Source organism: Sipha flava, unplaced genomic scaffold (assembly GCF_003268045.1).
Source record: "Sipha flava isolate LNK unplaced genomic scaffold, YSA_version1 321_pilon_pilon, whole genome shotgun sequence".
Taxonomy (NCBI): domain Eukaryota; kingdom Metazoa; phylum Arthropoda; class Insecta; order Hemiptera; family Aphididae; genus Sipha; species Sipha flava.
Genome location: NW_020273004.1, coordinates 85,782 through 113,690, shown reverse-complemented (window position 1 = coordinate 113,690; position 27,909 = coordinate 85,782). Strand labels below are relative to the sequence as shown.

The window sequence follows — 27,909 nt, the reverse complement described above, 5'->3', positions numbered from 1 at the left end:
AAAAAAAATGTAGAACAGTTAAGTAGAACACATAGTAAATGATATTATTGAAAAGCGTTATATTCAAGACCTACGAAAACTATTCTATACAATTTGGAAATTGTAAGATTAATAAAAATTAGTAAGTACCAAAAATAAACTACAATGAACAGATGTTAAATATAGCATTAATTAGGCACACTTGAAAATTATATGAATATACATATCAATATTAATTAGGTAAAATTAATTATCAATTTTCTAGTATTTAACTGATGTTTATAATGAATTAGTTTATACCTATCGATAAATATAAGTTAAATGTTCAATAATAAAACTTTTTTTAGATCTTTAGATTCACAAAAATAAACATAATTAATAATTATTATTAGCATGCAATACTAAACTACATACTAATACAATACGGACAACCACGAACATTTTATCCAAAGTTGTTTGAAGTCATTTTAACTCTTGAACTATTTATAATAAATATTTTAGTATTGTTTTTAATAACTCATAGGAAGGATAAATAATTATATTATATTATATATTAATCCATATGAATAAAAAAATAAAAAGAACACCTATGTCTAATTTTTCATTAATATTATTTTTATATTTTTTAAAATAACTCCCAACAGTTATAATTAGTAGTTCCAGTTTATAATAGTGTTCATTAAATACGAAAAACATAATTACAATTAAAATTAATTATTTTATTTGAAGAATTTTTTTTCAATTAATATTATAAATCACGTTTCAAAATTCTAATTTTGTAAAATATTTAAAAAAAATACAACTATTTTGATTATTCATACTTAAAATTATTACGTTGTGTACTCTTAATTTAAGTAGTTTTAATAATAACAACAAATTGATAAAAAGGAAAGTGAACTACAATGTATAAATTAATGTTTCTAAGATTTCACTTTCCTTAAGATTTATACAGGAACTAGTCGAATTGAAGTAAACACCTTCTCGCGACCTATAGGTATCTACATGATAAAGAACTCACGATATTGAAACCAGTAAAACTTGTATCTGATACTACAAAATGGTAATATTACGTATTGTGCGTGATTACCGTTGTGGTTTTGTTGTTACAACTAAGATATTTTCAGTTCCTCAACTTTTTTTTAATCATTTGTTTTATCAAAACGGCTGTTATAAATTATCACAATAATATCATATTTTTCAATTCTATAAATTTAATTAATAGGTATATATGTGATTAATTTAAGGTTTTTGATGAATAACTATTTCAAATGACATCATGCTTAAATGCTTTTTGTTGATATCAAAGTATTAATTATTTAATGTTTATCTGCACATTTTTATTTTTAATATTTTTATTGTTTAAGCAGTACATTTTTAAATGATAAATACTATTGTAACTTTAATTTTAATAACGTATAAAAACAAAAATAATAATACAACAATTGATGAAAGAATTACAATTTATTTTTGTAGTGAGTATATTCTTGTATTATTTTATCAAAAGTTAAATTCATAAATATAAATTATACTAATTTATAAATATTTTATTATTTTTATTTGATTTAGAAGAATTAATAGTGTTTAGAATGTTTCAAATATTAAAAAGTATTAAAATGTAAAAATGTTTTTATTGTTTTTGTTTTAGTAATATTTCTTAAGAATAGAATAATTATTCTTTTATTGTTATTTAGCATTAGGCGATGGTTCTTCAACATCCACAAAGCTATTTAATCAGAAACTAACTACAGTTATTTGTATATAAAATATATTCATATAAGCTAAAACCAAAAATATCAGTACTCATATATTCTTAATATTATAAATGTTAAAACATTTAAATATTATAATAATAATAATTTTATAATGATATAATGTAATATTTCAAACATCAGAAAAAAATAAAAGTAAAACGTATGTGGAATATTTTTCTTACTGTTTCGTTCGTTGTAAAAACTCTAAGGGCATTGTAAAGATAATATAGTAAGCCTGATGAGTTGTTTCTAACCACGGTCAATGTTTCCCACATGCCCGGTTACTGACTCCGAGAAATCGATATTCCGTTCGTGAACACAAAATGGTTGTGGAGAAGTAATTCATTATAGAACAATATTGTAAACCCCGAACGCAATCGTATTTCTTTATAATTAATCATATCAGCTGTACGTCGAGTAATTTGATTTCAGATCTTAAGGATATTCTTTTTTTTACGATGATTAATATTATAATAGATAATTTGTAAGAAAATTAAAATTATTACGAACAATAATTAAATCTCGTCTATATTTGAGACTTAAAAAAAAATTTCAGATTACTTACTGAATGCTTTTGATTGGTGAATAGCTTTTTTTTAGTTCACAGTTTTTTTTTTTTTTTTTTACGAACGTTTTTCACGGTGCAGCATACCTGCCGCTAACGAAACTGGGTGACACGCCGCGGTGGCAATACAATACGCACTGAAACGTTTTCTTGCTCACTACCGTGCAGTCTCCTGCGACAACAACTTTCCACCTCTTATTTGATCGTTTCAAACAGTACGTTCGTTAGATACCTAGTTATCATATTCTGCGCTTTCCATTTATTTCACCGCTAACGATATTTTGCAAAAACTACAGTACGTTCATTTATTTTTTTTAGAAAATAAAAACGGTGCAACGTAACTAAAAAGCGTGCACAATACGTGAATGCGGATGTTGATAATACAATGAAAAATTATCATTTGGAAGGAGTAAATGTGTATGTTTATAAATCCGTACAGTCCCAGATAATTAAATAATTATGAGATTACAAATGTCATGATATTAGATTTCGATCACGAAATTATTCACAGTCAACATTATACAGTGAAAGTAGATATTAAAAATTGCTGCTTATAGATTGCTTAACCTGAAATTAATGGAAAATTAATAGGCTTTGTTACACCTCGAATCTCAATATTTACGTTAATAATAATTCCTAATTTTTTTTAACCGATATTTTCAACATCACTATATCTTTACTATCTCGGTATACCATCTTGATTGTCAAGACGCATTTATTCGTTTTTATAGCGTATACAATAGTTTTTATGAATAATAAACCTACTATGATAATATTATGTAAGAAAATTAATATTTCTATCAAAACACATTCTGCTTACATTAGTTTAGTTGAATCATGATAAGATTAGTTTAAGGATTATCTTATAATTTTATATTAATTATTCGTGAGGATTTGTTTATGTTCGAATTATAATCAGTGTATATAAATAATTTAGGAACATTATGACTAATACATCATAACAATTAAGTGCCATGCGCATACTTTCAGCTAAGAATAAATAATCCCTTTATACCTATAATATAAATAGATAAATATGAATTCACCAATCACGTAATTGCAATTTCAGTAAGAAGTGTATTGGACCTATAGTATTCTGATATCAAAATATTTTAAAACGAAAACCTAAGAAAAATGTAAATTTGAAACTTGTTAATGATTGTTTATTTTTTTTTATTTTTTTGTGATTTATGTAATTTTAAAACATTGATTGAAACATTGATTAAAACGTTGATTTGATTACAGTTCTTTATAATTGAGAGAAAAATATATACAGTAGGATCTCGATAATCCGAACACAGGCTAATCCGAAAGACGCGGTAATCCGAACGAGCTCGAACAGTACTGAATCGCTATAAATATTATATTAACTGGCTGAACTTACACACACATATATAAATTTTAATAATAAGTTTTTATATACATTGTTATTCATTGTGAACTACGAGTTTTTACATGATTTAGATTGCAGATAAAAATAAATTTCATAATTAAATTCGAATGAAATCGATATTTTTGTTAAGCCATACATAATCCGAACGACCTCTTTCCCCGATCTCGTTCGGACTGTCGAAACCCTACTGTATGTACTTAATATCAAATATTAACATACAAAATTATAAGACTTATGACTTATGTGAGAGATATAGACTCCTGAGACTTTTAGAATCTCGAATAGGTATTCACTAGTCAACAGCACTTTGTTTTCAATTATAACAATATTTACATTTTGCCATCACTAGATTTAATATCAGAAATATATTATTAGCATTTATGTTTCTCATCACATTAGTAAAATACATTTACTCAATAATTATACACACATTAAAATCCTACATATAATAGAAGAACATCAATATTTTGTTGATCTAAAGACATATAATATTTATTACGGATAAAATATAAGAAATTAGTAATACCATACCTATTAAGTAAGTATTAAGTACAAAAATTGGCAACATTATCAGTCTAAAGTATTATGAGAATAATAAAAACCAGGATAAAGATAAATTGACAAATTATACAAATACTGATAAATGATCATATATCGATATCTGTTAAAATAAATTTTAGTACATAATAATTAATTCGCTTACAAACGATATTTGGAACGATTATATTAAAATAGTACCTATACTCCAAAAAAGTGCATTATAAAATATGTGCAGTTAAAAAACATTTCTTATTATTCATTCATCTTTCATTTTTATACATTCTCAATTAAATCCTTGACTATTACCTATTTTATAGTAGTACGTGTAACATTAGTAACATATTTAATCGTAATTAATAAATATTTATTTTACGAAATATCATACGTTATTATATATTGATATTAAACAACTTCAGGTAATGTTTGATAGTGTTGAAGTAGTATTATTACCTTCTCCTTCGTCACTTGTTAGATATTCTTCAACTCGATCATCCTGGGAATTAAATAAAAACAAAATAAATATTTATTATTATTTATTTATTTATTAATTTATTTTTTTTTTATAACATAAGTATCAATGTTTAATAAATACAATTTATTTTGATTTTAATAAAATAATTTTATTTGTTTTTATTGAAAATTAAAATACAAGAACACACTCGTTTGGTTTTTTAGCTTAGCTTGTCATTCGACTGAAATGCTGGATTTCCATAATGAAAACATTTAATAGTTACATATTATACTTCAAAATTTGATTGGAAATATATTCTACATCTGTTTACATTAAATACGAGTACAACTTAATTTTCAATGGATATTATTGAAACGACCAGATTCGTAATTAACAATACTAAATTACATTAAAAAATATATTAACCCCTCATACAAAAATCCATTTACATGTTGTTATAATTTACTTTAATTTTAGAAATCAAAAAAATTATAGAAATAAATATACTATTGAATGTGTTAAGAGCGTAAAGTTCAAACATTTTTGAGGAAACTTAAAAAAAATGTAGTATCTCTCCAGTCATCTCAAAAATTAATTCAGTTCCACAGACAACATTGATAATCATTAGAACTAACATAATATTTATAATTGGTATTGTATTTAATTAAAAACTATAATATTATGTAATATATATAAATTATAATTTTACTGAAGTTTTTAGAATGAACATTGTACAATTATTTTACTCACAGGTATTAATGATAAAGTGACTTTGCTTGAAATGACTGCTTCGTGATCCTCGGTTTCTGAAGGAGTATTGTGTGGACCATCGCTTATTAAAACTTGAGAATTCTTTGGAATCATACCAGGAATAATCAAAGAAACGGGTTCCTCAATAAGTACCGATTTTAATTTAGACGATATTTTTTCTTTTTCAGTTGGAGTCCAACAATGACCACCACCAACACTTTCTGATATTTCCATATTCACTACTTGAATTATTTTTTTACTGGAAATTTCAGAATTTGTAGTTTCATTAGATTCAGAAGATAATAAAATGTTTTCCGATTCTTTTAATTCAGTTGACATTTTGTTACTGACGTCATCATCTATATCATTATCATTGGATACTGTACTTGCCGAATATTCAGTTGACATTTTTATATTGGCGCCATCTTCTATTTCATTATCATTGAATACGTTATTTTCCAAATATTTCACTTCGTTCATTTTATCATTTTTAGATTCCTGAAATAAATAAAATCAACTTAAAATAATTTGCATGTTTTTATTATATGTAATAAAGCAATTAAAATTACTATTACTCAAAAGTAAAAAAAGTAATTTAAGTGCACGTGCTTCCACAATCCACTACATAAAAAAACAGTCATGGCAAATTTATATTAATTGAATAGTTAGAAGTAAAAAAAAAATGAAATACTTATATTTATAATAAATATTATTTTAAAAATGCTGGGTAAAAGATATGTTTAAATTTTAAAAGAAAGGTTTAAGCATAAATACATAAATATTAGAATAACTTAAGCTCTTTATCCTAAGGGTACCTCGTTTTTGTTAATTGTAAGAACATTTTCATTTTCCCTTATAGACGATAATATCTCTCGATTCACGTCTTCCAATAGAGATGAAAACGCATTCACGACTATGTGTAAAAAAAAAATTAAAAACCAACTATTTTATTTATTTATTAAAAATATTCAATCAATTAGCTCCTGTTTTACAGCCATATTTACCATACCTTATTTAATTATTTAGTTATCAGAAATATTTTGAAATTTATCAATTAAATAATCTATATAGTTCATTTTTAAATTAAATATATGTTTAATTTACTATTAATACATTTCAACTTTTATGTTTAGTTTTTACCTATATATGAACCATATTAGTCAAAATAATTTTAACTATTTTAGAATTTATTATTATCAAGGAAATATCACATAACGAGATCAACCCTTAATTTATACGTTAATAGGTGAAATTGGTGCAGTGCTGAAAAAAATTTGCCAATAATATTATACAGAGCACAAGCGCATCGAATTGTTGGTAAATCTTTCAAACCTTATTCCCATCTATTCCATTGCACTCAGACGCCAATATCATTTGCTTAACAATGCGTTCCATCGCAGCCTCTGTTTCTTCCAGCTTACGACGGAGCGCATCTATTTCTAAATCCCCTACGCAAAACATAAATTACAACCAAGGTTTCATAATTTGTATGTAATAGGTTGTAATATCCAGCATACTTGAATACAATTTTATATAAAAAAAAATCAGTTATTACTAAATTAATGATTAATGATGAATTACACACAAAATTGTGTATATTTTTGCATTATAATTTTACAAATTATAAAAACTGATTAATACGTGAAAAATTATATTTAATTAATTTTTTTTTTAAATAATTCGACTTACTTGTATCTTTTTCAGTGTATCCTGTGTATCATTAAACAGAAAAAATATTAACTTATTTTTAAAAACAAGAAAATGTATAAGATAAATTGTATATGTATAAATATTTAATATCTTTTAATATTTCACCTAATTTTATAGGAAGACTCTGTGGCTGCAGTTTTGAATTATTGTCTCTATCACAAGGATAACGTGAAGGATATTTATAATTTGTATTATCTTCGATGTCGTCTTTTTTTGACAGCAACTATAAAAATGTTTTAAACTATAATAATTCAAAGTTTAAAACTTATATACCGGGTTGTACAATAGATAAACTCTAATTGTTTTAATTGAACCCCACTTTAAAATATTTAGCCAAATTTTGAACATTTAGCAGCAATTCATGATTGATATATTTTAATTTTAATTAAATGTTAGATTGAACAAATAATTGAACAGCTCGGTAATAATATCTACACTAATAATTATCATATAAATTAAATAATATTTTTTTTACCTTCATCATAGTGTACACGAAAAAAAGAAGTATTCCAATAGTATACATTGGCATTAGTATATTCATCGCACCACCACCATCTCCTCCAGCAATTTTATGGCTAGCACCACCCATACCTCCCATTGGCGGTCTAGAACCTGGAATTGGTGGCTAAAAAAATCAAATGAGGATTTTTTTAATCAAAAAATATCAAATTGAAACTAATTTAAGAAAACTGAAGTATAATGAAGATAATAGGTACTTTTTATAAAAAAAAAAATGTATTTATAAATATATATATTTTTTTTTATATAGGAGTAATAATAGATGTACAAATAATAAATATGAAACTTTAACATTACAATATAAAATTTAAATAAATAATTTATTTTTAAATTTCTAGAATAACTATGATAATAAATATGTTAAAAATTATTGTAATTCAAATCTATTAATTCTAAAGTACTGATTCGTGTTAACTTGCAGTCAGTATCAAAATCAAACATATAATGTGAAGTATACCAATAAATTATAAATTGTATTCTAAAATCTGATAGTATAAGATAAAAAAATACAATGATAAATAATAATAAAATTTATCAAAGGAGAACAGTAAAACGTATAAAACGGTAGTATGGCATAAATCCAGAACTCATATACCACAAATAACGAAAATATTGGCAAGTTCTATATTAAATTTAAAAGTAAAAATAATCTTAGATATTCAAGTTTATTTACAATATATTATAGTAGCATTTACTTTAAAAGTGTGAGGATTCGGACTGCCAGTTTTAGGTCCAATATGGGGTTGGGGAATTGCCCGACCTTTTTCCATTAATGCTGGATGCATTGAACTTTTAGAGGCTCTTAAGTGAACAGGAGTTCGTTCTTGAGGAATTTGATCTGAAATATAGAAAAATCGTGAATAAAATATTCAATTAAAACATTTTATTCTTTTTAATTGTTAATTAAATAATATATATTATTTAATTTTTTTTTTTTTTGTTCTTGTTAATTCACTTCAAATAAAACATAAAACAGTACTAAAAGTATATTTATGACTATGAATATATTTAAAAATCAATAATAATATTTGTTATTATTCAAATACAAATACATAAAAATACTTAATAAATAAATATAAAAATACCATATTAGTAAACACGTAGAAATATAATAGGTACTGAACTGATTTAACAAATAATTACAATTTTTATTAAGTTAGTATTAATTATAATATTCAAAGTTATACATTCCATGTACTTGTTACATTATTTATAGTAAGTAATACATCAAACAAAGTAAATCGGTAAATAAATTAGAAATTAATGACACGGTTGAAATTAACTATGCAATAATATTTATATTTTGTTAATCCAAAAAAATAATTAACCAATTTTAATTTAAATGTATAATATGTATTTTATAAATATTACCCGAGTACAAAAAAATAAAGAATTACGTAAAATATATTAAATAGGTTTTAAAAATAAACCTAATCATAAATCAATTAAAAAAGTAAAATTATTCATAAAATATATGATTCATGCATTGTACTCGTAAAATATTATACATAAGATGTATAATAAAATAAAAACAATTAAATTACTATAATTTATTGAGTATTTAAGAGTATGAAATGTGTATTGTGTCTATTGTACAAATTTTTAAGAATATTAAAATGTAAATACAAATTTTTTTCACTATGCCTATATTTAATTTAAAATCATAATTTTTAAACCAATATATTTTGCCTGGTGAATTAACTAAAACATAATATTTATTAATTAATCGTTTTCATTTCAACTATGATTATATATCATTATTGCGTTTTATTTACTAGTAAAATATTAAAATAAGCAAAAAACATTTGTTAAAGATACTCTAAGTTTATGTTAAATCTTTAATAATCTAATTATTTCTTACTCAATAAAGGATCATAATCTTTAAGTCTATGTGCAACCCCCAAGCTTGTCAAAGATACTCCGTAATGATATTTTAGACACAGAGATCCATTAATAGATCTAATCTCGTTGATTACACGTTTATTATATGAAATATCGCCAACCTTATTCTCATTGATTAAATCAGTTATGTTGATTGCACAAGTGTTGAAAATTTCCTGTTGGCATTTTTCCAACTTAGTTTTTTTATCCATTTTTTCAACTATACGATCGCATATATCCGTTACTATCTTAACAATATTCACGTCCGTACTGGACAATAGATTGCAACAGCCTATTTTCCAAACTCCAGTGATGTAAATAACATATTAAAACTACAAAAATATATAAAAAAAAATGTATTTACCTGTATGAGAGTGAGGCGTAAATGAACCTTTTAGCATTGGGTAGAATAAGGATGGCCATAGAACTGCGAAACATCCTACTACTATTGCCAAAATGCATATAGTTTTACTTTGACTTATTTCTGTTGCCATGGCTAATTTTTTTTTTTTTAATTATCCTGAAAAATATATTTATTAATAAAAATAAAATTATTATTTTTATATTATAAATTATAATTGAAATCACAGATAATTATAGTCATCGAAATTAAATAATAATGGTATTAACTAATAATTTCTTTTAAAACGAAATTTTAATGTTTTGAAAAGTATACCTACGATAGAACATGGTATACGGAATATGCCCAATATTTTTATTTAAAAAACGTTTGATATTTATTTAACTTATCATAATTACCATAATTATAAATTTTGAAGTTGAAAAATCTTATTTTATACTAGAGCTCTTAAAACACGTGTCACGGAATTCACGTGTACACGTGAAATACGTGTTTATTCAAGTATAAATCCATTTTTATAATGATGAAAATTAGTAATTTTATGTTATACGCTTGAAGTTTTAATAAAATATTATTAGTACAGTATTAAGTTAAGGATATACGTTTTTATTTTGAATTTTACACGTGACACGTGAATTCCGTGAATTCACATGTATTAAGAGCTCTATTTTATACCCTAAATACCTTTAATATGAGAATGTTTAACAAAGTACAAAATCTGTAATATGAGTAATAGGAGAAAATAATAATTTATGTGTATTATATCAGCAAATTGTTTGTATTGACAATAATTTATATTTTATATTAATAATCCTATAATAGTTGTTATTATAATTTGTTGGTTTTTTTTTCTTTGATAGTTATAAAATAAAGATTTTAAAAAAGATTATAGAGAAGAGAAAAAGAAATGAAACGTAGAAGTGAGTTTAATTTTATACCAGGAAAATTGACAATGGAGCCATTATTTTATGTTAGACAACTAGTAGAGAAGTTAAGAGAAAAAATGGAAAAATTATGCATGGTGTTCATAGATTTAGAAAATGCGTATGACAAAGTGTCAAGAGAAGTTCTAAAAGTTCTAACATTAATGAAAAAAGAGGTACCAAAAACATATAGTTCCTAAGATCCCCTAAGACTTTTCTACTGCCATTACAAAACGAAAACAAGAATTATTGGACAAACAGTTAGAACAATTAAATAAATTAATAGAAGCTGCGCCTAATGTTAAAGGAGAACAAAAACAAATGTTAATGGCAACTATTAATCAACTGAAAACTAACATTGAAAGTATTCAAGCAGATCTGGCATCTGCTGTAAAAAGACCTCTTAATTCTCAGGCTAACTTGAAAGTTGTAAAAAGTCTACCTCCAAAAACTCCCACAAAAGAGGATAAACTATTAGAAGCTAAACAAGAAGCGTTAAAGAATTTACTATTAACTAACTTGGATTTATTTATTAAACAACAACAAGGACAAAGTGATGAAAAAGAACTATTAGATTTGAAAAAAAATGTCATGATTTTGAGAAATAAATTGAAAGCTCTTGGAATCACACCTGCAACTGGGACGGCCAAAACTGCCTATCAAATGAAAGAAAAACTAGCTATTGCTAACAAATTGCTCGAAGCTAAAAAACAAAGTACGGGAAACTAAAACTACCAGCATTTCAGTTGATCATCGGCCAACTCAATTATTAGTGTCTGGATATGAAGCAGATGATGAAGATCAAGTTGTAACACACTTTTTACAATTTGGTAACATTATTGAGTATATATCAGATACAATAATTCCAGCATTAGTTATTAAATATGAAGTAAGAAAAGATGCTGAAACTGCCAAGATCAAGGGTAAACTATTTCAGGATAGAAGATTATCAGTAACATGGTACAATTCACAACATGATTATGTTGATACTTCTAATGTAAAAGCTGGACCTTGCATGGGCGCCCGATTAGAAGAAATTTCCACTACAAAAAAATGTTGATGACTAAGAATTAAGATAAATTGTTGATAGCTTTTTTGTTGAAATTGTGTATTTTTATGCATTTGATCTATATACCTAAATTATGTATATAATAAATACAATATAAATGACAAAAACCAATTACTTTAATCCAAACTGTTATCCCAACTGTATCTAGATTAATAAGTGAATAATTATTGATGTTTATTTACTTGATGGTTAAATGTGCATTTAATTTCCGTTTAATTTTAGCAGTATAAAGTCCTAAACTAAACTAAAAAACTAAAAATATCTTGAATTTAATTATGATTTTATAATTTTAGAAATATAAAATTTGAAGAATGAAAATATGTCTTAATACATATTTAAAAATATCTACAAATGATCAATGATTTCATGCCCACGTAATCAATAGATTTATTGTAATAGTTACGTAACCATAGAGCGCGGGAAAAATTCTTAAATCATTCTGTCAAAATAAATTATGAAATTTAATTTTCAGGTGAGATTGCTGAGAATTATTATTTTCCAAATAATTGTAAATTTTCTTGAGAACACAATGGAAAATGAACAATAAATCTAAGATTATATAATTTATATTATATTGTAAGTGAAACAATACCAGTTACGGTAATTAACTTTTTACAACAAAATAAACTTATAACTAATATTACTATATAGGTATTATAATCATGTATAATATGTGTACCAATAAAGTTCCCATGTATTTACATTAATTATAATTACAATACATGTCTTAGGATTATTTCTCTCGCAAAATAGTTTTTTTCATAATAATGAGCATCATTTCATAAGGAAAAAAGTGATTTCCAAAGTTAACAACAATTCATTAAATTTAGTGATTATTCGAGCCTATATGATTATTAATAATTGTTTGCTTTGGGGATCTAATTTAATCATAATACACTATAGAAATCCCTCCCCTACTCTCACCACAATCTAGTTTATTTATGAAGATAATGGATGTATTCCAGTAGTGGCGTCAGGTTTTTTTATTAGGTAGGGCTAATAGGCACCAACAATTATTAAGTAAGGTCACAAAAAAAGAGATATTAGCAAATGAAAATAATTAATATATTTTACAATTTTAAATTATTTCAACAATATGAAAAAAACTACTTTCAAATAAATCCGCTTATGAAAAATAATAATATTTTAATTTCTACAGTCAGGTCAGTGGTAGAGTCACTGATGGTGTCAGACATTTTCGCCTATCCTGATGTATATTTATTATTAAACTGAATTATTGTAACTAAATTAATTTATATTTTACAGTTAATAAATTAATTATTTTAATAAGAATAATAAAAAAAAAAAACAATATTTTGGTAAATTTAAAAGATATTTTTATAGTAATAGCCATTATTGTGCCGTGAAGGAAAGATAATGTGGCAATGGGATTTGTTTGTGATCTGTGTATACATTTTACTGCGACTCCAAACTAAATTTTTAAACCAGTATCCCAAAAAAAATACAATGAGTATAGAATCATCCATATAAGGTAAGTAATGACCCGTGCTTATAGTTTTATGGTAAATAAGCGAAAAAACAATTGAAATAATTAGTGAGGTTTAATCTGTAAGTGCTTAAGAATAAAACTACCGGATAATTAATCTGTCGCTACCAGTGGCGGATTTAGGGACAGTGCTTGGGAGCTGAAGCACCCTCCGTCCCGCGTACTTTTATTAAACATTTTTAAAAAATTGACAAGTGTGAAATTTTAGGTACGAGTTACCAGAACACGCACGCAATGGCGGCTGCAGTCGTGCACGTGCCGTGGCGTAGCACACTGGTCGGCGACCATGCATAATCTTGAGGTCCACTGGTTTTCCGTGATTTTGCCGGCCGCGGTTGTCATGCACAAATCTATATTATCCTAGAGATAATATACCGAATTCACTGATGTCTATTACTACGTTTACATGATAAGAGTTAAGCCGTTCTTAAATTAAACCGATTTTATTCTAAGTCAATTTAAATTGCCTGAGTTGTATACATGTGAATAATATTAAAGTTCATCCCTTTCATTATTCCATGAAATTGGTATTTCTTCCAGATCCATTATTATTTTTAATACTTATTAATTATCAATAATCAAATATTTAAATATTAAAAATTGTAATTTATTTCTTAAATTTTCAATATTTTTTTGTTTATTATTTAAAAACTTATTTAATATGGATTCTATACAAGCAATTGTTTGTTTAAACCTATATAAACTTAAATACGAGGCACGTCGCAGTAAATGTAAACTCTTATTACTACGCCATCGTTTCCCATCTAGCAGTTTCATAGTATTATTTTATTTTATAGAAGCAACTAATGTAGCTGTTTCTGCAGAACTCCAACTACATCTTTTGATTGAGTTGTACATTTCTAATACGATTATAAGTTTCTAATACATTCGTAGAATAGTTACGACTAATAAGTTTACCTAATTAAAATATTCATAAAAATAAAATCTGAACAATGTGTTATGTTATCACTTATCAAAATAAAATCGATTCCGTTTACATGTATAAAAATACAGCCGATTTTAATTATTAAACCGATTTATTTTGGTTAAGCTACATATTCGAGCGTCCTTAAAATAAAAAGGTTTATGTTATCAAGTTCGCTTTAAAGTGTTTACATATTTCATGATTTAAACCGCTTTTAATTGTGCATGTAAACGTAGTATATATTTTACTAGATACCGAACTCATGAAGTTTACCATTGGCAAGAGTGAATCCCGACTGCGCACGCTTATCATTTGTCCATTATGTTTTCGGTAGTCAAAATAATACATGATCACATATTAATAATTTTATAATACTGAACACTTTATACATATTATCAAAGGTGGGCTTTTAGTTAAAACTAGTTAAACTAGTTGAAAAGTTAATTTTTTTCCTTTTTAACTTAACTAGCTTTTTTATTTTCTAATACATTTTTTAACTTAACTAGTTTAATTGACATTTGATATAACTAAGCTTTTCACAGTTGATTTAAAAATGATCTATTAAGGAAAACAATTTTGAGATTTTTCGTTTATACGTAAACATTAATATGAAAATTAAATAATTATATAAAGTAAAATGGTCGCATACACTGTACATCAGATATCATTAGATTTTGTAGGTTGGGGGTCCACCTTTGAGTATTGGATTCTGGACGTGGAAATGATATGTATAAAGAATTTTAACAATAAATATAAATAAATACGGTAGTGATGTACAATGTCATAGTATTTTTCAAACACTTCGGCGCCACCGCTGTATATTATAAAACAAAATTCAATAAAATTGTTTATTATAAGCTTCACCTGATAAGAGGAGTTCGGTAATTAGTGTAATATAAACATATGTTACCGAATTGAACGCACAATGAATTTTTAACAGGCAACAGCATGGTCTTAGAAGACAGATCAATATTAGATTTACATTATATCTTCTATAACCGTGGACAACAGTGAAACAAACAGATAAGTTAACCGCTCAGTTGGTACAAACATTAGTTTTTGTATATTATCTACCATAGCATCATATAACATGATATTATGTAATATAAAATGCCTCGTATAATGTTAATTAATAATTGTATGTTACATTGTTTATAATTTTTATATTGATTAATTATGTAATTAATACAAAATACATGCACATTGCAAGACTGGTTTTTGTCACTACTTAAATATTAAATTATTAATTTTTTTTGCTCCCAAAATTGTTCATAATAATTACTTTAGCGCTATTATTAACAAAATAATGTTCACCATAAGAAAATCCTAGATTCGCCATTGGTCACTACATATAAATTAAGCTAAAACAGAACTACAAACCTCAGGGTCGTCCCCAAGGGAGGCTTGGGGGGGGGTGTCTCACCCCACCCCTCTGCCTAACGAAAACATCATTCGGCAGTCGGACTTGTTTCATTATAGCCTAGAAGGACCTAATTTTACTTACGGAAAACAAATATTACATATTTCGTAATACAGTGTATACACGAATAAAATGTATATAACTACTTATTATACAATATAAAATATTATATATATATATATAATTAAACTGTAAATTTTAAGAACGTGCGACACTGACACATATATACATGTTAAAAAGTAAAAATACGACTTCATATAGTTCATTGTACTACATACATTGAGTAAAAAAATTGTAGTGGAAATTTTTCATATTTTTCCCCCCCCCCCCCTCTAGATTTTCATCTTCGGGACGGCCCTGACAACCCTTGAGGAATCCCATAGGTCTTTTAGTAAAATTATTAATCCCTACAAAACATTAATTCTTTTTAATTATAAACTTTAAATTACTTAATTATAAATTTTAATTGTAAAATCTTACATAAGCTCTTATGTATCCAATCATCTTACATGTATGTAGGGACCCAGGGTCTAAATTTAGTTTAGATTTTGGAGAAACTGGGGAATTTCATCTAAACAAAATTTTACAATTCAACCTATTAAATCAAAAATTAGAATTTTAGTAGGTAATGAATTTTAATGTTTATTGTATAATCATAACTGGGGTTCAGAAGTTATAGGAGTTGCATATTGTTCTGTATGCACTCGATTTATAGTAGATGAAGTTTAAAATCCGAGCTATATAGTATTAAGTTTAAAGATTGAAAATTAAAAATGCATATTTTGCATATTTCATTAATTTTAATAAAAAAGTGCATATTTTATCGATTTTCATTGATTTTTACATACTTGTATGCATATTTAATGTTTTCTAAAAAAATTTATTTTTTTCATTCTTAACCGATTTATTTTAAATAATGTTACATAACACAACGCTAATAACGTGGAAAACGTGCATCATATAAAACTCAATATTATTTTTCGTGGTTATTTATTGTTATTTTTTAATGTCTACTATGAATTTAACGAAAATATTAATGATTCAATGCAATAATTTTACAGGTATTATACAACATATATTTATTTCGTACTTCACAAATTATAAAAATATATTTGTTTAACTATTTTATGAGTTCGAAAAAAACTAAAAAGCCAACCGATTATGCGTCATATTTTAGTTTTTAATAATACAATTTTTTTTAACTATAGATTTTTAAAATTTACTAATTAACTTTTAATAAATAAATAAATAAATATTTTTTTTTGCATATTTCACATTTTTTCATGCATATCTTGCCTTTTTTTGGCTCCTATAACTTCCGAAACCTAATCATAACTCTTTTTTAGAAAATTAATAAACTAAAATTAATGAAATACCTCAATAATAATAGAAACATATTAGATATATTAAATAATTTTTGAAAACTAATTTCAAACTAATAATACATAAAACAATAATAATATGAAATTCTACAATTTACATTTTATATGGTTCAAACAGATTTAAAAAAATTCCTGACATTTTGGGGGTACTGAAGCTCTCTTAGCTCCCTTCCCACCATTAATATGCCCCTGGTAAGGACATATGGCGTAGCTCCTTCCTCCAATATATTTCATCAGGCTACATCTATATTCCATCTACATATATCCATACAACAGTGCCGTACGCAGGATTCTTCAATAGGGGGACTTAAAAATAAATATTCACATTAAATGCTAAATGTACATATATACTTTTATACTTCTGTTATAATAATACTTTAAAGTTTACTTAAATGAACAAAGCAGAGGTTGTGGTTGTAAACGGGTATTAGAATACACGGGTACACAGAGCCCGGGCACATTGGCAAAAAACATATTAAAGCCCGTGTATTTAATACCCGTACATACCCGTGTATTTATTTATTATTACCCGTGTATATTACATATTATTGAAGAATTCATATGCACTTTAAAAATTTACATTTATAATAATAATATAATGTAATGTATATTCCAATAATTGGTTATTTATTAATAATTAAAATTGTATAGCCCTTAATTACTTACCTACCTATTATTATTTAAAGATGTTATGAATAGTTGCATTTAAAAATTAGTTAGATGCATTCGTTTATCGTATAATTGTATATAGGTATAAACATAAAATATAAGTATGATAATACTAAAACTGGTTAAAGATTTAACTAGTTGAAGATTTAATAAAAAAATAATTAAAAAACGCCAGGAGTGTAAGTTGCACATCTGACTGTTGGTCATCGGTAGCTCAAGAATCGTATATAACAGTTACTGCACATTTTATTGATGACCAATGGTGCCCAAAATCATACACCCTGACCACTCACAAATTAAACGATCATCATACAGCTTCAAATCTTTCGAATCAACTAGAAATTACTTTTAATAAATGAGAAATTGACCAAAAAATTATGTCAGTAGTTACTGATAATGCAAAAAATCTGTTGAATGCAGTTAATTTACTGGATAATATCACAGAAAAGAACGGTCTAACATGTGCCGCACATACATTACATATATGACATAAATACATTACATATGATAAAATAGAAAATGTAATTGAAATATGTAATAAAATAGTTTGTCATTTTAAGCATTCAAATTTAGCAAGTCAATATTTAAAAGATAAGCAAGAACAACTAGGTTTGCTAACAGAAAGCTTGATACAAAGCTGTAAAACAAGATGGAATTCTATATTTATGATGCTTGAGCGCCTTTATAAAAATAGGTGCCCAATTTTAAATGTTATTGCTGATCATTCGATGACTATAGCAGCGATGGCACACAAATTTTAAGTGACGAAGCACCAATGGACAGATGTTGAAACGTTAATACAATTGCTTAAACCTCTATAAATTATGACTACTATTTTTTGTGGGAAAAATATTGTTCTAGTTCAATGTTTAGGCCTCTTCTAAACACAGTTATACAAAAGCATTTAAAGCATAATATAAGTAATGATGAAATAGCTGAACATTTTAAAACCACTGTAATAAGAGTACTTTCAGATCGTTTCAAATTACTGTGGTGTCTTTCTATTGTGCCTGCTAGGCAGATAGCGTATTTTTTAGACCCAAGATTTTAAAGACTTGGAGCATGAAACGGTTGAAGCAAGAGAGAAAATTCGGACACGGATTAAAAATTTGATAAACAAAATGGCTGAAATTAATCACGATATGCAAATTGAAACATCTGTAATTAAACATGTTTCAATTTGCATATCGTGATTAATTTCAGCAAAAAATTCAAGAGCATCGTTATCTGTAATTAAACATAACGATGCTCTTGAATTTTTATTTGGCGATGAAGTAAACTATGATACATTTGGTTCTGACATTCAGTATCAACCTTACTTAGCAGAACCACAGTAAAAATTTGATTTTGATGCACTAGAATGGTGGAAGACACGAGCATCAAAATATCCACTAATTGTTGCTTTGGCAAAGAAATATTTAGGGATACCAGCAACGTCAGTAAGTTCGGAAAGATGTTTCTCGACCCCTAGAAACATAGTGACAGCCAAGAGAAGTTGTTTGTCGCCCGAGACGGTAAACATGCTGATTTTTCTTTATCAAAACAAACAATTATTATAACTTCCTAGATCGTGAGTGATTGCTTTTGTATTTTTTGCACTATATTATGCGTTATTACAAAGTACATAATGCTTGTTGATTAATTTAATATTATTATTATTATTTTATATTTATTTTATACTATATTATTATAGTTATTACCATTAATTTTTGAATTATGTATATATATATATACATATGTTTATTGTTATTTAATAATTAGGCAATACAACTTTTTTTTGGAAAAAAACGAAATTTAAAATATTGAGATATTAAAATGAATGAAAATACAAAAAAATAAATGAATTCTGTATTATTTGTTATACCTACTTTTCATTTTAGCTCTCGGGTATTTAAATACATGGGTATTAATAAAACGGGTATTAAGATACACGGGTATTTAAATACACAGGTATTTTTACTACACGGGCCTTAACCCCGTCTTGTTTAAAAACACGGGTACCCGTGTAGTTCATTACACGTGTAATCGTGACCTCTAGAACAAAGTACACATGAATATAATATTTATAAAATCAAAAATTTGATCAAATATGGCCATAGTAGGTATATAATCAAAATTAATAATGTACAGAATAAATAATATACAGTGTACAATATACATTTAATAATACATAATATAAACATTATGGGAATTATCTTTATACGGACAACACAACACTGTCTTGCCAAAAGGCAACTATTGACAATTTTAGTAAAACCACAGATTAGATTCTAATCAGTTTTCGTTATTGATATAGACCACGGTCTTAGAAGATATCTTCTAAGTCCATAATATAGGTTATAATTTATATCGTCGATATAGATTATAGACTATATCTATATGTTTTTCCTTCTAGTTTTTCTTTGATTTATTAGTTGGACAAAAATAAACAAGGACCAAAGTATACAGGACTGGTCATGACAAGGCCGGAGGGTGTGGAAAGAATTCGGATGATCAACACAACTGAGTAGTGTGTTACTAACATAGATATTAAATTAATGTCTATAGCTACTTAGTACTAACGATGAAAAATGAAATTATTACGACCTATGTGTAGTGTAGTATATTTAATATTTATATGAATACATCATATTATTTGCTCACAGCCATGAAAAAAAATAATAATACCGACAATTAAGGAACTTCAGCCCGATAGCTCTCCCCCTGCGTACGCCAATGCCATATAATATAAATCTACATGTACGTTAGTAATTAGTAGTTAAGATGTAGATGACTTTTGTATTTTTTTTTCTTTTAATCCTATGCAATGCTATCTTAGGTACAAAAAATTGTTGTGCTTCTTTAGTTCAGAATATACTAATATTTTGCATTTTAGGGCTTTTTTTTTTGTTTTTGAATGTAATTTTTTTATATTTTTACGCCATTTCTTGTAATTTTTATACCATGAAGGGGGACATTATTCTCAAATTTTAGATTTTGAATAAAATTTAAATAATATTCAATAATTTTATTATTATTATGGGGTTTTTGTTGTGATTTATCATGTATTGATATTATTTATTCAGAGCCAACCCAAGCTTTCTACGAACCCCTCTGCATAAGCAATACAGTTTTCTTGCTCTTAAATATATCTAATTATTCTAACTTGACAAATTGTGGGCCCTAGAATTTATTTGAAGTGCGAGGCCTAAGACAATTGCCTAAGTTGCTTGTCCGTTAACAACGATAATGAATTTACCCAAATGAATTTACCCAAATGTGGATAGGTAGTTTTTTTATTACAGGGAAATATTTTAATGGGGCCACCAAAATGAAAAAAAAATTTGCTTTTAAAAAATATACTATATTTACTTATCCTAATTTAATTTAAATAATTTAACTATAAAAAAAAATAATTTCTAATAATAATTAAAAAAAATAAATTTTCATGAAAAAATTAATGGTATCGAGGAGGCTACCGACATAATATAGGGCGAGGGGCCACAGAGAAAATTCCATTTTCCCTATGAGCTTACTCACCCTTGGATTTACCATATATATGCATGTTATACAATTCTAAAACGAGTACTTTTTCACACATACGTCGATCATACACATTTATCAAGGAGAAGACATTCTAGAAAATCTAACTATTGATGACATGATCTACTTCAAGTATACACCCATAACGTCCGTTGATCTTGAGCAAAATTCATAATCATACAAATATTTATTAACTGATCGATAGATTTTTATTTGAAAATATTAGACACATTTTAATTGTACAGTGCAATATGAAAATAAATTAGAATATTTTTATATATTTTTTATATATATTTTTTTTATTTCTATTTTACTTTTTAATTATTTTTTAATAATTTTATATACCTGATAATTAAAATTTAATGTATACTATTGTCTATTATTATTACGATTCATATTTTAAAGTACTCTGACACCTATATCTCTAATAAAAATTATTATTTTATTTTTAAATTAAATGTTTTTCCTTTATTTAAGTAGAAATTTATGATTATCTTTTAAATTAATTTTTTTGAGTTTTTAGGACATTTTAGAATTTTTTTTTTTTGGCATTTTGTGTTTTTTAGGGCATCGACATCCTAACTCTAGTAATTAGTATACATTTTCCAAAAGTGTGAATTCATATTTCATTCGTTTTCATTACGTAATCATTATTAGATTTTGATGTACTCGTATTATCGTGCGAATGTACTATGCAGCCCCTAATGAAATTTAACAGTTCATAAGAAATTCAATCTACAATTGTGTTTATCAATCAACAATCAAGCTGTACATAATAACAACAATATTAACATTTTTATTACATTATTTACTGGTATTTTTAGAATTTTTCTTAAAAATATAAAAAAAAAATCACTATGTTGTTTATATTCCGTAAATAAAAACCACCAACAGTTAAAAATATATCTTATTATCGTCTTGGTCGCAACCAGCGGTCTTTAAACAAGAAATGTCAATCAAATATTATATTTATAATCGTCCATAATAGGTACCTACATATAGTAGCGCAGGACATTAAAATTCGATTCAATCTAGGCAATAATAAAAATATATTATAAATACTCACGGATTATTAAGCCAAACTTGTCAACCAACTTTCGGCATTTTGTAGCAATTACGCGGTCACACAGACGGAAAATCAAAGAAAATCCTAAAAATAATATAATAGCGCAGAAGCCAAAGGGATAAAAACAAAATTACTGCGCGGCCGCAAGTGATCAGACCAAAGGGAATCGACCGACTTTTTGAAACGTGTGACCAACATAAAACATTCGACACTTTGTTTAAAACGCTAACTTTTTTCGCGGTCGATATTTCGAACTTCAGTTTCAAAAATACAGTTTGCCGCAATTTATTCATCATCGATATTATTTTTTTAATCAAATATAGTACGTTCCGCGAGCTAAAGAAATTATTTTTGATTACCAGTGTGACCAGTAAAAGGGATATTTAGAATTATGGACCCATGTAGAGACCACTTACGTTGACACAAGATTTTCGTGAAGTGAATTAGTGAATTGCCCATAGTGCCCATACGTTACCAGAGTAAATAATTATCCATTTTGTTCTGAAATTAGACAAGTTACTAATCCATAGCGTCTCACACAGCTATTGATACTAGTGTTTACCATCATTAGTTGCGCGAACGATGCAAATCAAGGATCCTGAACGTTTCAAAATCTGGCTAACAGCAGTCCTGGGACCAGTATGCGAAGCTGAACCCGCAGCGTTAGCTAAATACATATTTGCATTGTTAAAACGTGATCGGCCGATAAATGAACTACAAAAGTACCTTCTATCACAACTGGAAGAGTTCTTGAATAACGATACTGAACACTTTACCGCGTTACTCGTTGAAACGTTGAAGAACGAATCTTACTTAAATGATGACCCGGTCGATGTCAAAAGTGAAACTGCAGTCACTTCATCTGGTGAAAAATCTGATACCGGTGAGAAATTATGTGATAAACCAATTAAAGAAGAAGTAGAAAAGCCTAGATCGAGATCCCGTTCACTCGTACGATCACGATCACCAAGAACTAAGGATGTCAAGTTTACGAGAACTAAACATTATCGTCGAGATGATCACACTAGTGATGAAGATGAAGAAAGAGAATCATATCGTAAGTATCGATACCACGGTCGATCATGGTCACCAAAGCGTTCAAAATCTCCCAAATTTAAACGTAGATTCAGATCACCTAAAAACCGTTCACGGTCTCCATCTGGATCACCTGTTAAAAAACCTAAAGAAGACATATTTGCTGAATTTAAAAAATCTGAAGGTGTTGAAAAAAAAACATTAGGACGATGTATTGATTTTGATGAAAAAGGATATTGTATGAAAGGTGATTTATGTGTTTATGATCATGGTAAAGATCCTGTAGTATTAGCTACAGGTAATGGTGTCTTAAATTTCCAATCTTTTACCAACACAATAACACCTACATTTCCAGTAGTTCCTATTCAAAATGTACCTGTACCAGTTCCAGTTCAACCATATCTCCCTGCCCAAAATCAGCAAATGTATTATCCATCTACAGAAGGATCATACTGGGTACGAGGAAGTGGAGAACAAAAATTTTCTAAACAAAAACGTGAGTTGGTTAGCGTGCCTACAGGTGAAAACCAAAATCGTTTTAAGAGAAAGAATTTTAAAAAAGAAGATAATAATAATTCCAATAACAATAATAAAAAGCCAAAGTTTGATTATAGACGTTTAGGCCCTAAAGTATCCTCAAACGAAGTAAAATTGAAAAATGTTCCAGAAAATTTAAATAACATTAGTAGCTTAAATAATAGTTTTATGAAATTCGGAAAAATTACCAACATTCAAACAAGCAGTGAAAATAAAGAAGCTACAATTACATTCTCTTCTTCTCATGAAGCACAAAAAGCCCATCAAAATATAGAAACTGTTTTTGGTACTTTACCAATTACAGCTAATTGGTTTTCTGATAATTCAGCTGAAGTGAAACCAATTGAAGAAAAAACTACTACACCACAACCCCAAAAACCTAAAACTCTATCTCTGGATAATAGAATTACTGGTGCAACACGATTAACAAATGAAAAAGAAGCAGAAGTTATTAAAACATCATTGATCAAAAAACAAGAAGAAGCTAAAAAACTAGCTCAAGACTTTTCTGCTGCCATTACAAAACGAAAACAAGAATTATTGGACAAACAGTTAGAACAATTAAATAAATTAATAGAAGCTGCGCCTAATGTTAAAGGAGAACAAAAACAAATGTTAATGGCAACTATTAATCAACTGAAAACTAACATTGAAAGTATTCAAGCAGATCTGGCATCTGCTGTAAAAAGACCTCTTAATTCTCAGGCTAACTTGAAAGTTGTAAAAAGTCTACCTCCAAAAACTCCCACAAAAGAGGATAAACTATTAGAAGCTAAACAAGAAGCGTTAAAGAATTTACTATTAACTGACTTGGATTTATTTATTAAACAACAACAAGGACAAAGTGATGAAAAAGAACTATTAGATTTGAAAAAAAATGTCATGATTTTGAGAAATAAATTGAAAGCTCTTGGAATCACACCTGCAACTGGGACGGCCAAAACTGCCTATCAAATGAAAGAAAAACTAGCTATTGCTAACAAATTGCTCGAAGCTAAAAACAAAGTACGGGAAACTAAAACTACCAGCATTTCAGTTGATCATCGGCCAACTCAATTATTAGTGTCTGGATATGAAGCAGATGATGAAGATCAAGTTGTAACACACTTTTTACAATTTGGTAACATTATTGAGTATATATCAGATACAATAATTCCAGCATTAGTTATTAAATATGAAGTAAGAAAAGATGCTGAAACTGCCAAGATCAAGGGTAAACTATTTCAGGATAGAAGATTATCAGTAACATGGTACAATTCACAACATGATTATGTTGATACTTCTAATGTAAAAGCTGGACCTTGCATGGGCGCCCGATTAGAAGAAATTTCCACTACAAAAAATGTTGATGACTAAGAATTAAGATAAATTGTTGATAGCTTTTTTGTTGAAATTGTGTATTTTTATGCATTTGATCTATATACCTAAATTATGTATATAATAAATACAATATAAATGACAAAAACCAATTACTTTAATCCAAACTGTTATCCCAACTGTATCTAGATTAATAAGTGAATAATTATTGATGTTTATTTACTTGATGGTTAAATGTGCATTTAATTTTAGCAGTATCTTTATAAAATAATTTGGAAACTAATCAGTATTTTGTTCAGTAGAATATTTTACTTGTTTTTATTCTGTAAATAAAAAATATAATGTGTTCTATTAGATTTAACATAATAGAGGTAAATCATAAATACTGTTTCAATAATTTTGAATCATTTTTTCTATTTTATTTAAATTAAAACAAATGATTAAATAAACTAGTAAAAACATTAGTACTCTGTTAGTTTAGTAATTTTTCAAATTTAACATTGATTATTGTACACTTGTATTTATAGCATTTTCGCAAATGTTCTTACATTTTTTTTTTTTTAATATGAGACTGAATGTTTTTTTTTTAAATTATTTTAAATGTTGATTACAATTTTTCTCATTATAATAATGAAATAAATTTATTTAAACAAAATCGTTTTATTGTCTTCATAAAAATTAATTATTTTATGATGGTAAATACCTTGATAATATATGCTGTACAATTATTTTAAAAGCATATATTAAATGAATCATAACAAGGTAAGATTAAATTCTATTTACTCTATATAATTGTACATAAAAATTGACTCTGTATTAAAATGTATAGAAATGTGAAAATGTTATTTAAACTTTAACTTTTTAATACTCAAAAAAGTATAACATTTTAGGAGGTCTTATGGTTACTTATAAAAATAATTGGCATTTACTATTATATAAATGAACAAAATAAAATAAAAGGTTTTTAAATTGATATCAATATTGAATCACTAAAAAATTATTCATGGTTTTAATGATAATAAATGGGTAAAATTTTTTTCTTCAAAATATTTAATGAATACTGATAAGAAAAGTTATAAAGATAAGGATGTTAATAATGTCAACTCCAGTTGTAAAAAGTATATACTTATTGCAATATTACAAAAAAAAGCGTAAAATATTAATGATAAAATAGGTGTTGCACACAGGGTTATTTATGAAATTATTTATATAAATAATTTCAATTATACAAAGAATCTTAAGCAACTCATTTGATTTCTAACAAGTACTATCTAAGAATTAAAAATGTTATTTTAAGTATAAATTCAAGACAAAATAACGAAATGTTTTGGAAAAGGCTACTTCTAAGCTGGTATAAAAACTGTAAACAGTATGATTACCTATAAAATAATTTAAATAATTATGTAACTCAGCATATTGATATGGGTCATATACTTGTTTTATTTACTTCACTAAAATTAAAAATGTACAATATATAATTAATATTTTAAAGTTTAGGTTCAATGTCTATCAATATCCCATATAAAAACATAACATCAGTTTTTTAATCAAAATGTCTTCATTATCTTAAATCAATAAACAGATAATAATAAGGTACAATAAGCATAATAAATAATAAAAGAATAATCTACAGGAAAATAAAAAACCATTTTATGATATTTATTTATTATTTATTTTTACAACAGTATATAATATCATACAACAAGTTATAGTATAGGTACATTAGGTTCTCTTTTTTTAAATATTATTTATTTTTATATTATTCTACTTATTTCATAGTAGTGTTGATGTACATACACTTTTCTACAGTAATCACATAAGGTCAACACACTTGGATAGTATAATAAGGCTATAACTCTTACGACATATCCAATAAATAATAATGTGTCTGTTTCATTTTGCATTTATTGTACTAAGAAAAATATTAAAAATTGTTATTAATTAAAACAAAAATGGCAGAACATTTGCCAATACAATAAATATGATATTTAAATATGATACATAGCTTTCTTTAGTTTTCAAATAAAATAAGCCAAGACCACCGTATTATACTTGGGTCACAAGTAATTCACATAACTATAATACAACATTTAAAATCAACCACTCTGGAATACATTTGAGTTTCACTATGAAACAGGCACATATATTTTACTATACTTTATTTAGATAATAAATATAAATATTGTTGTGTAGTTATTGAATGATATTGTCAGACTAGACTTAAACATAAATTATTTTAAAATTTTTATTTTAATGAAATGTTAAAACTAATTAATTATTTAATTTTTTGATCTTAAAATACATATTGTACATATACAATATATATATATATATATATATACATAATATTTGTTTATTATTATTATTATTATTAAGTAAACAATGATAATTTATTGTTGTTAATTAAATGCGAGATATTTCAATTTTAGAAATTAAGGTCCCTTTTTTTAAATAAAAAATTTAATGTCAATTTCAATGTGAGAAAAGAATATAAAATGACTAGAGTCAATATTGAATATATATATATAAATATTTATATGTTTTGTTACGGTTTAAGAATAGTAAATAAATAAAACATGGATGGACATTCACTCAGATACATACACACACACATACACATACACAAGAACCCAGTTT

General features: G+C 26.2%; 2 protein-coding genes across 4 annotated transcripts; one reads left to right on the top strand and one right to left on the bottom strand.

The window, feature by feature from the left end:
* Positions 1-4,378: 4,378 nt before the first annotated feature.
* Positions 4,379-22,537, bottom strand: LOC112686662 (resistance to inhibitors of cholinesterase protein 3). 3 transcript variants are annotated; one of them, XM_025559054.1, is made up of 10 exons: positions 22,384-22,537; positions 9,904-10,059; positions 9,520-9,831; positions 8,354-8,496; positions 7,615-7,764; positions 7,245-7,362; positions 7,119-7,139; positions 6,245-6,342; positions 5,430-5,927; positions 4,379-4,721 (listed from the first exon to the last, which is right to left on the bottom strand). In XM_025559054.1, the coding sequence occupies exons 2-10, from the start codon at positions 10,031-10,033 to the stop codon at positions 4,641-4,643; spliced, it is 1,551 nt and encodes a 516-aa protein (XP_025414839.1). In that variant the 5' UTR covers positions 10,034-10,059; positions 22,384-22,537; the 3' UTR covers positions 4,379-4,640. The 3 variants fall into 3 exon arrangements, with proteins under 3 accessions (XP_025414839.1, XP_025414838.1, XP_025414840.1); XM_025559053.1 differs by lacking the exon at positions 6,245-6,342 and adding an exon at positions 6,762-6,877 and having other exon boundaries at positions 22,384-22,535; XM_025559055.1 differs by lacking the exons at positions 6,245-6,342; positions 9,520-9,831 and adding an exon at positions 6,762-6,877 and having other exon boundaries at positions 22,384-22,530.
* Positions 22,538-22,800: 263 nt separating this feature from the next.
* LOC112686661 (RNA-binding protein 26) lies at positions 22,801-25,537 on the top strand. Its single transcript, XM_025559052.1, has one exon. It carries the CDS (start codon positions 22,966-22,968, stop codon positions 25,309-25,311), a length of 2,346 nt encoding a protein of 781 aa, XP_025414837.1. The 5' UTR covers positions 22,801-22,965; the 3' UTR covers positions 25,312-25,537.
* The last annotated feature ends 2,372 nt before the right edge of the window (positions 25,538-27,909 follow it).

Excerpts from the sequence above, each read along its gene's own strand:
- LOC112686662 (XM_025559053.1), bottom strand. The coding sequence starts at position 10,033 with ATGGCAACAGAAATAAGTCAAAGTAAAACTATATGCATTTTGGCAATA. Across the intron at positions 6,878-7,118 it reads ATACACTGAAAAAGATACAA|GGGATTTAGAAATAGATGCG; the intron begins GTAAGTCGAATT and ends TGTTTTGCGTAG. Across the intron at positions 4,722-5,429 it reads TCACTTTATCATTAATACCT|GATGATCGAGTTGAAGAATA; the intron begins GTGAGTAAAATA and ends TTTAATTCCCAG.
- LOC112686661 (XM_025559052.1), top strand. The coding sequence starts at position 22,966 with ATGCAAATCAAGGATCCTGAACGTTTCAAAATCTGGCTAACAGCAGTC.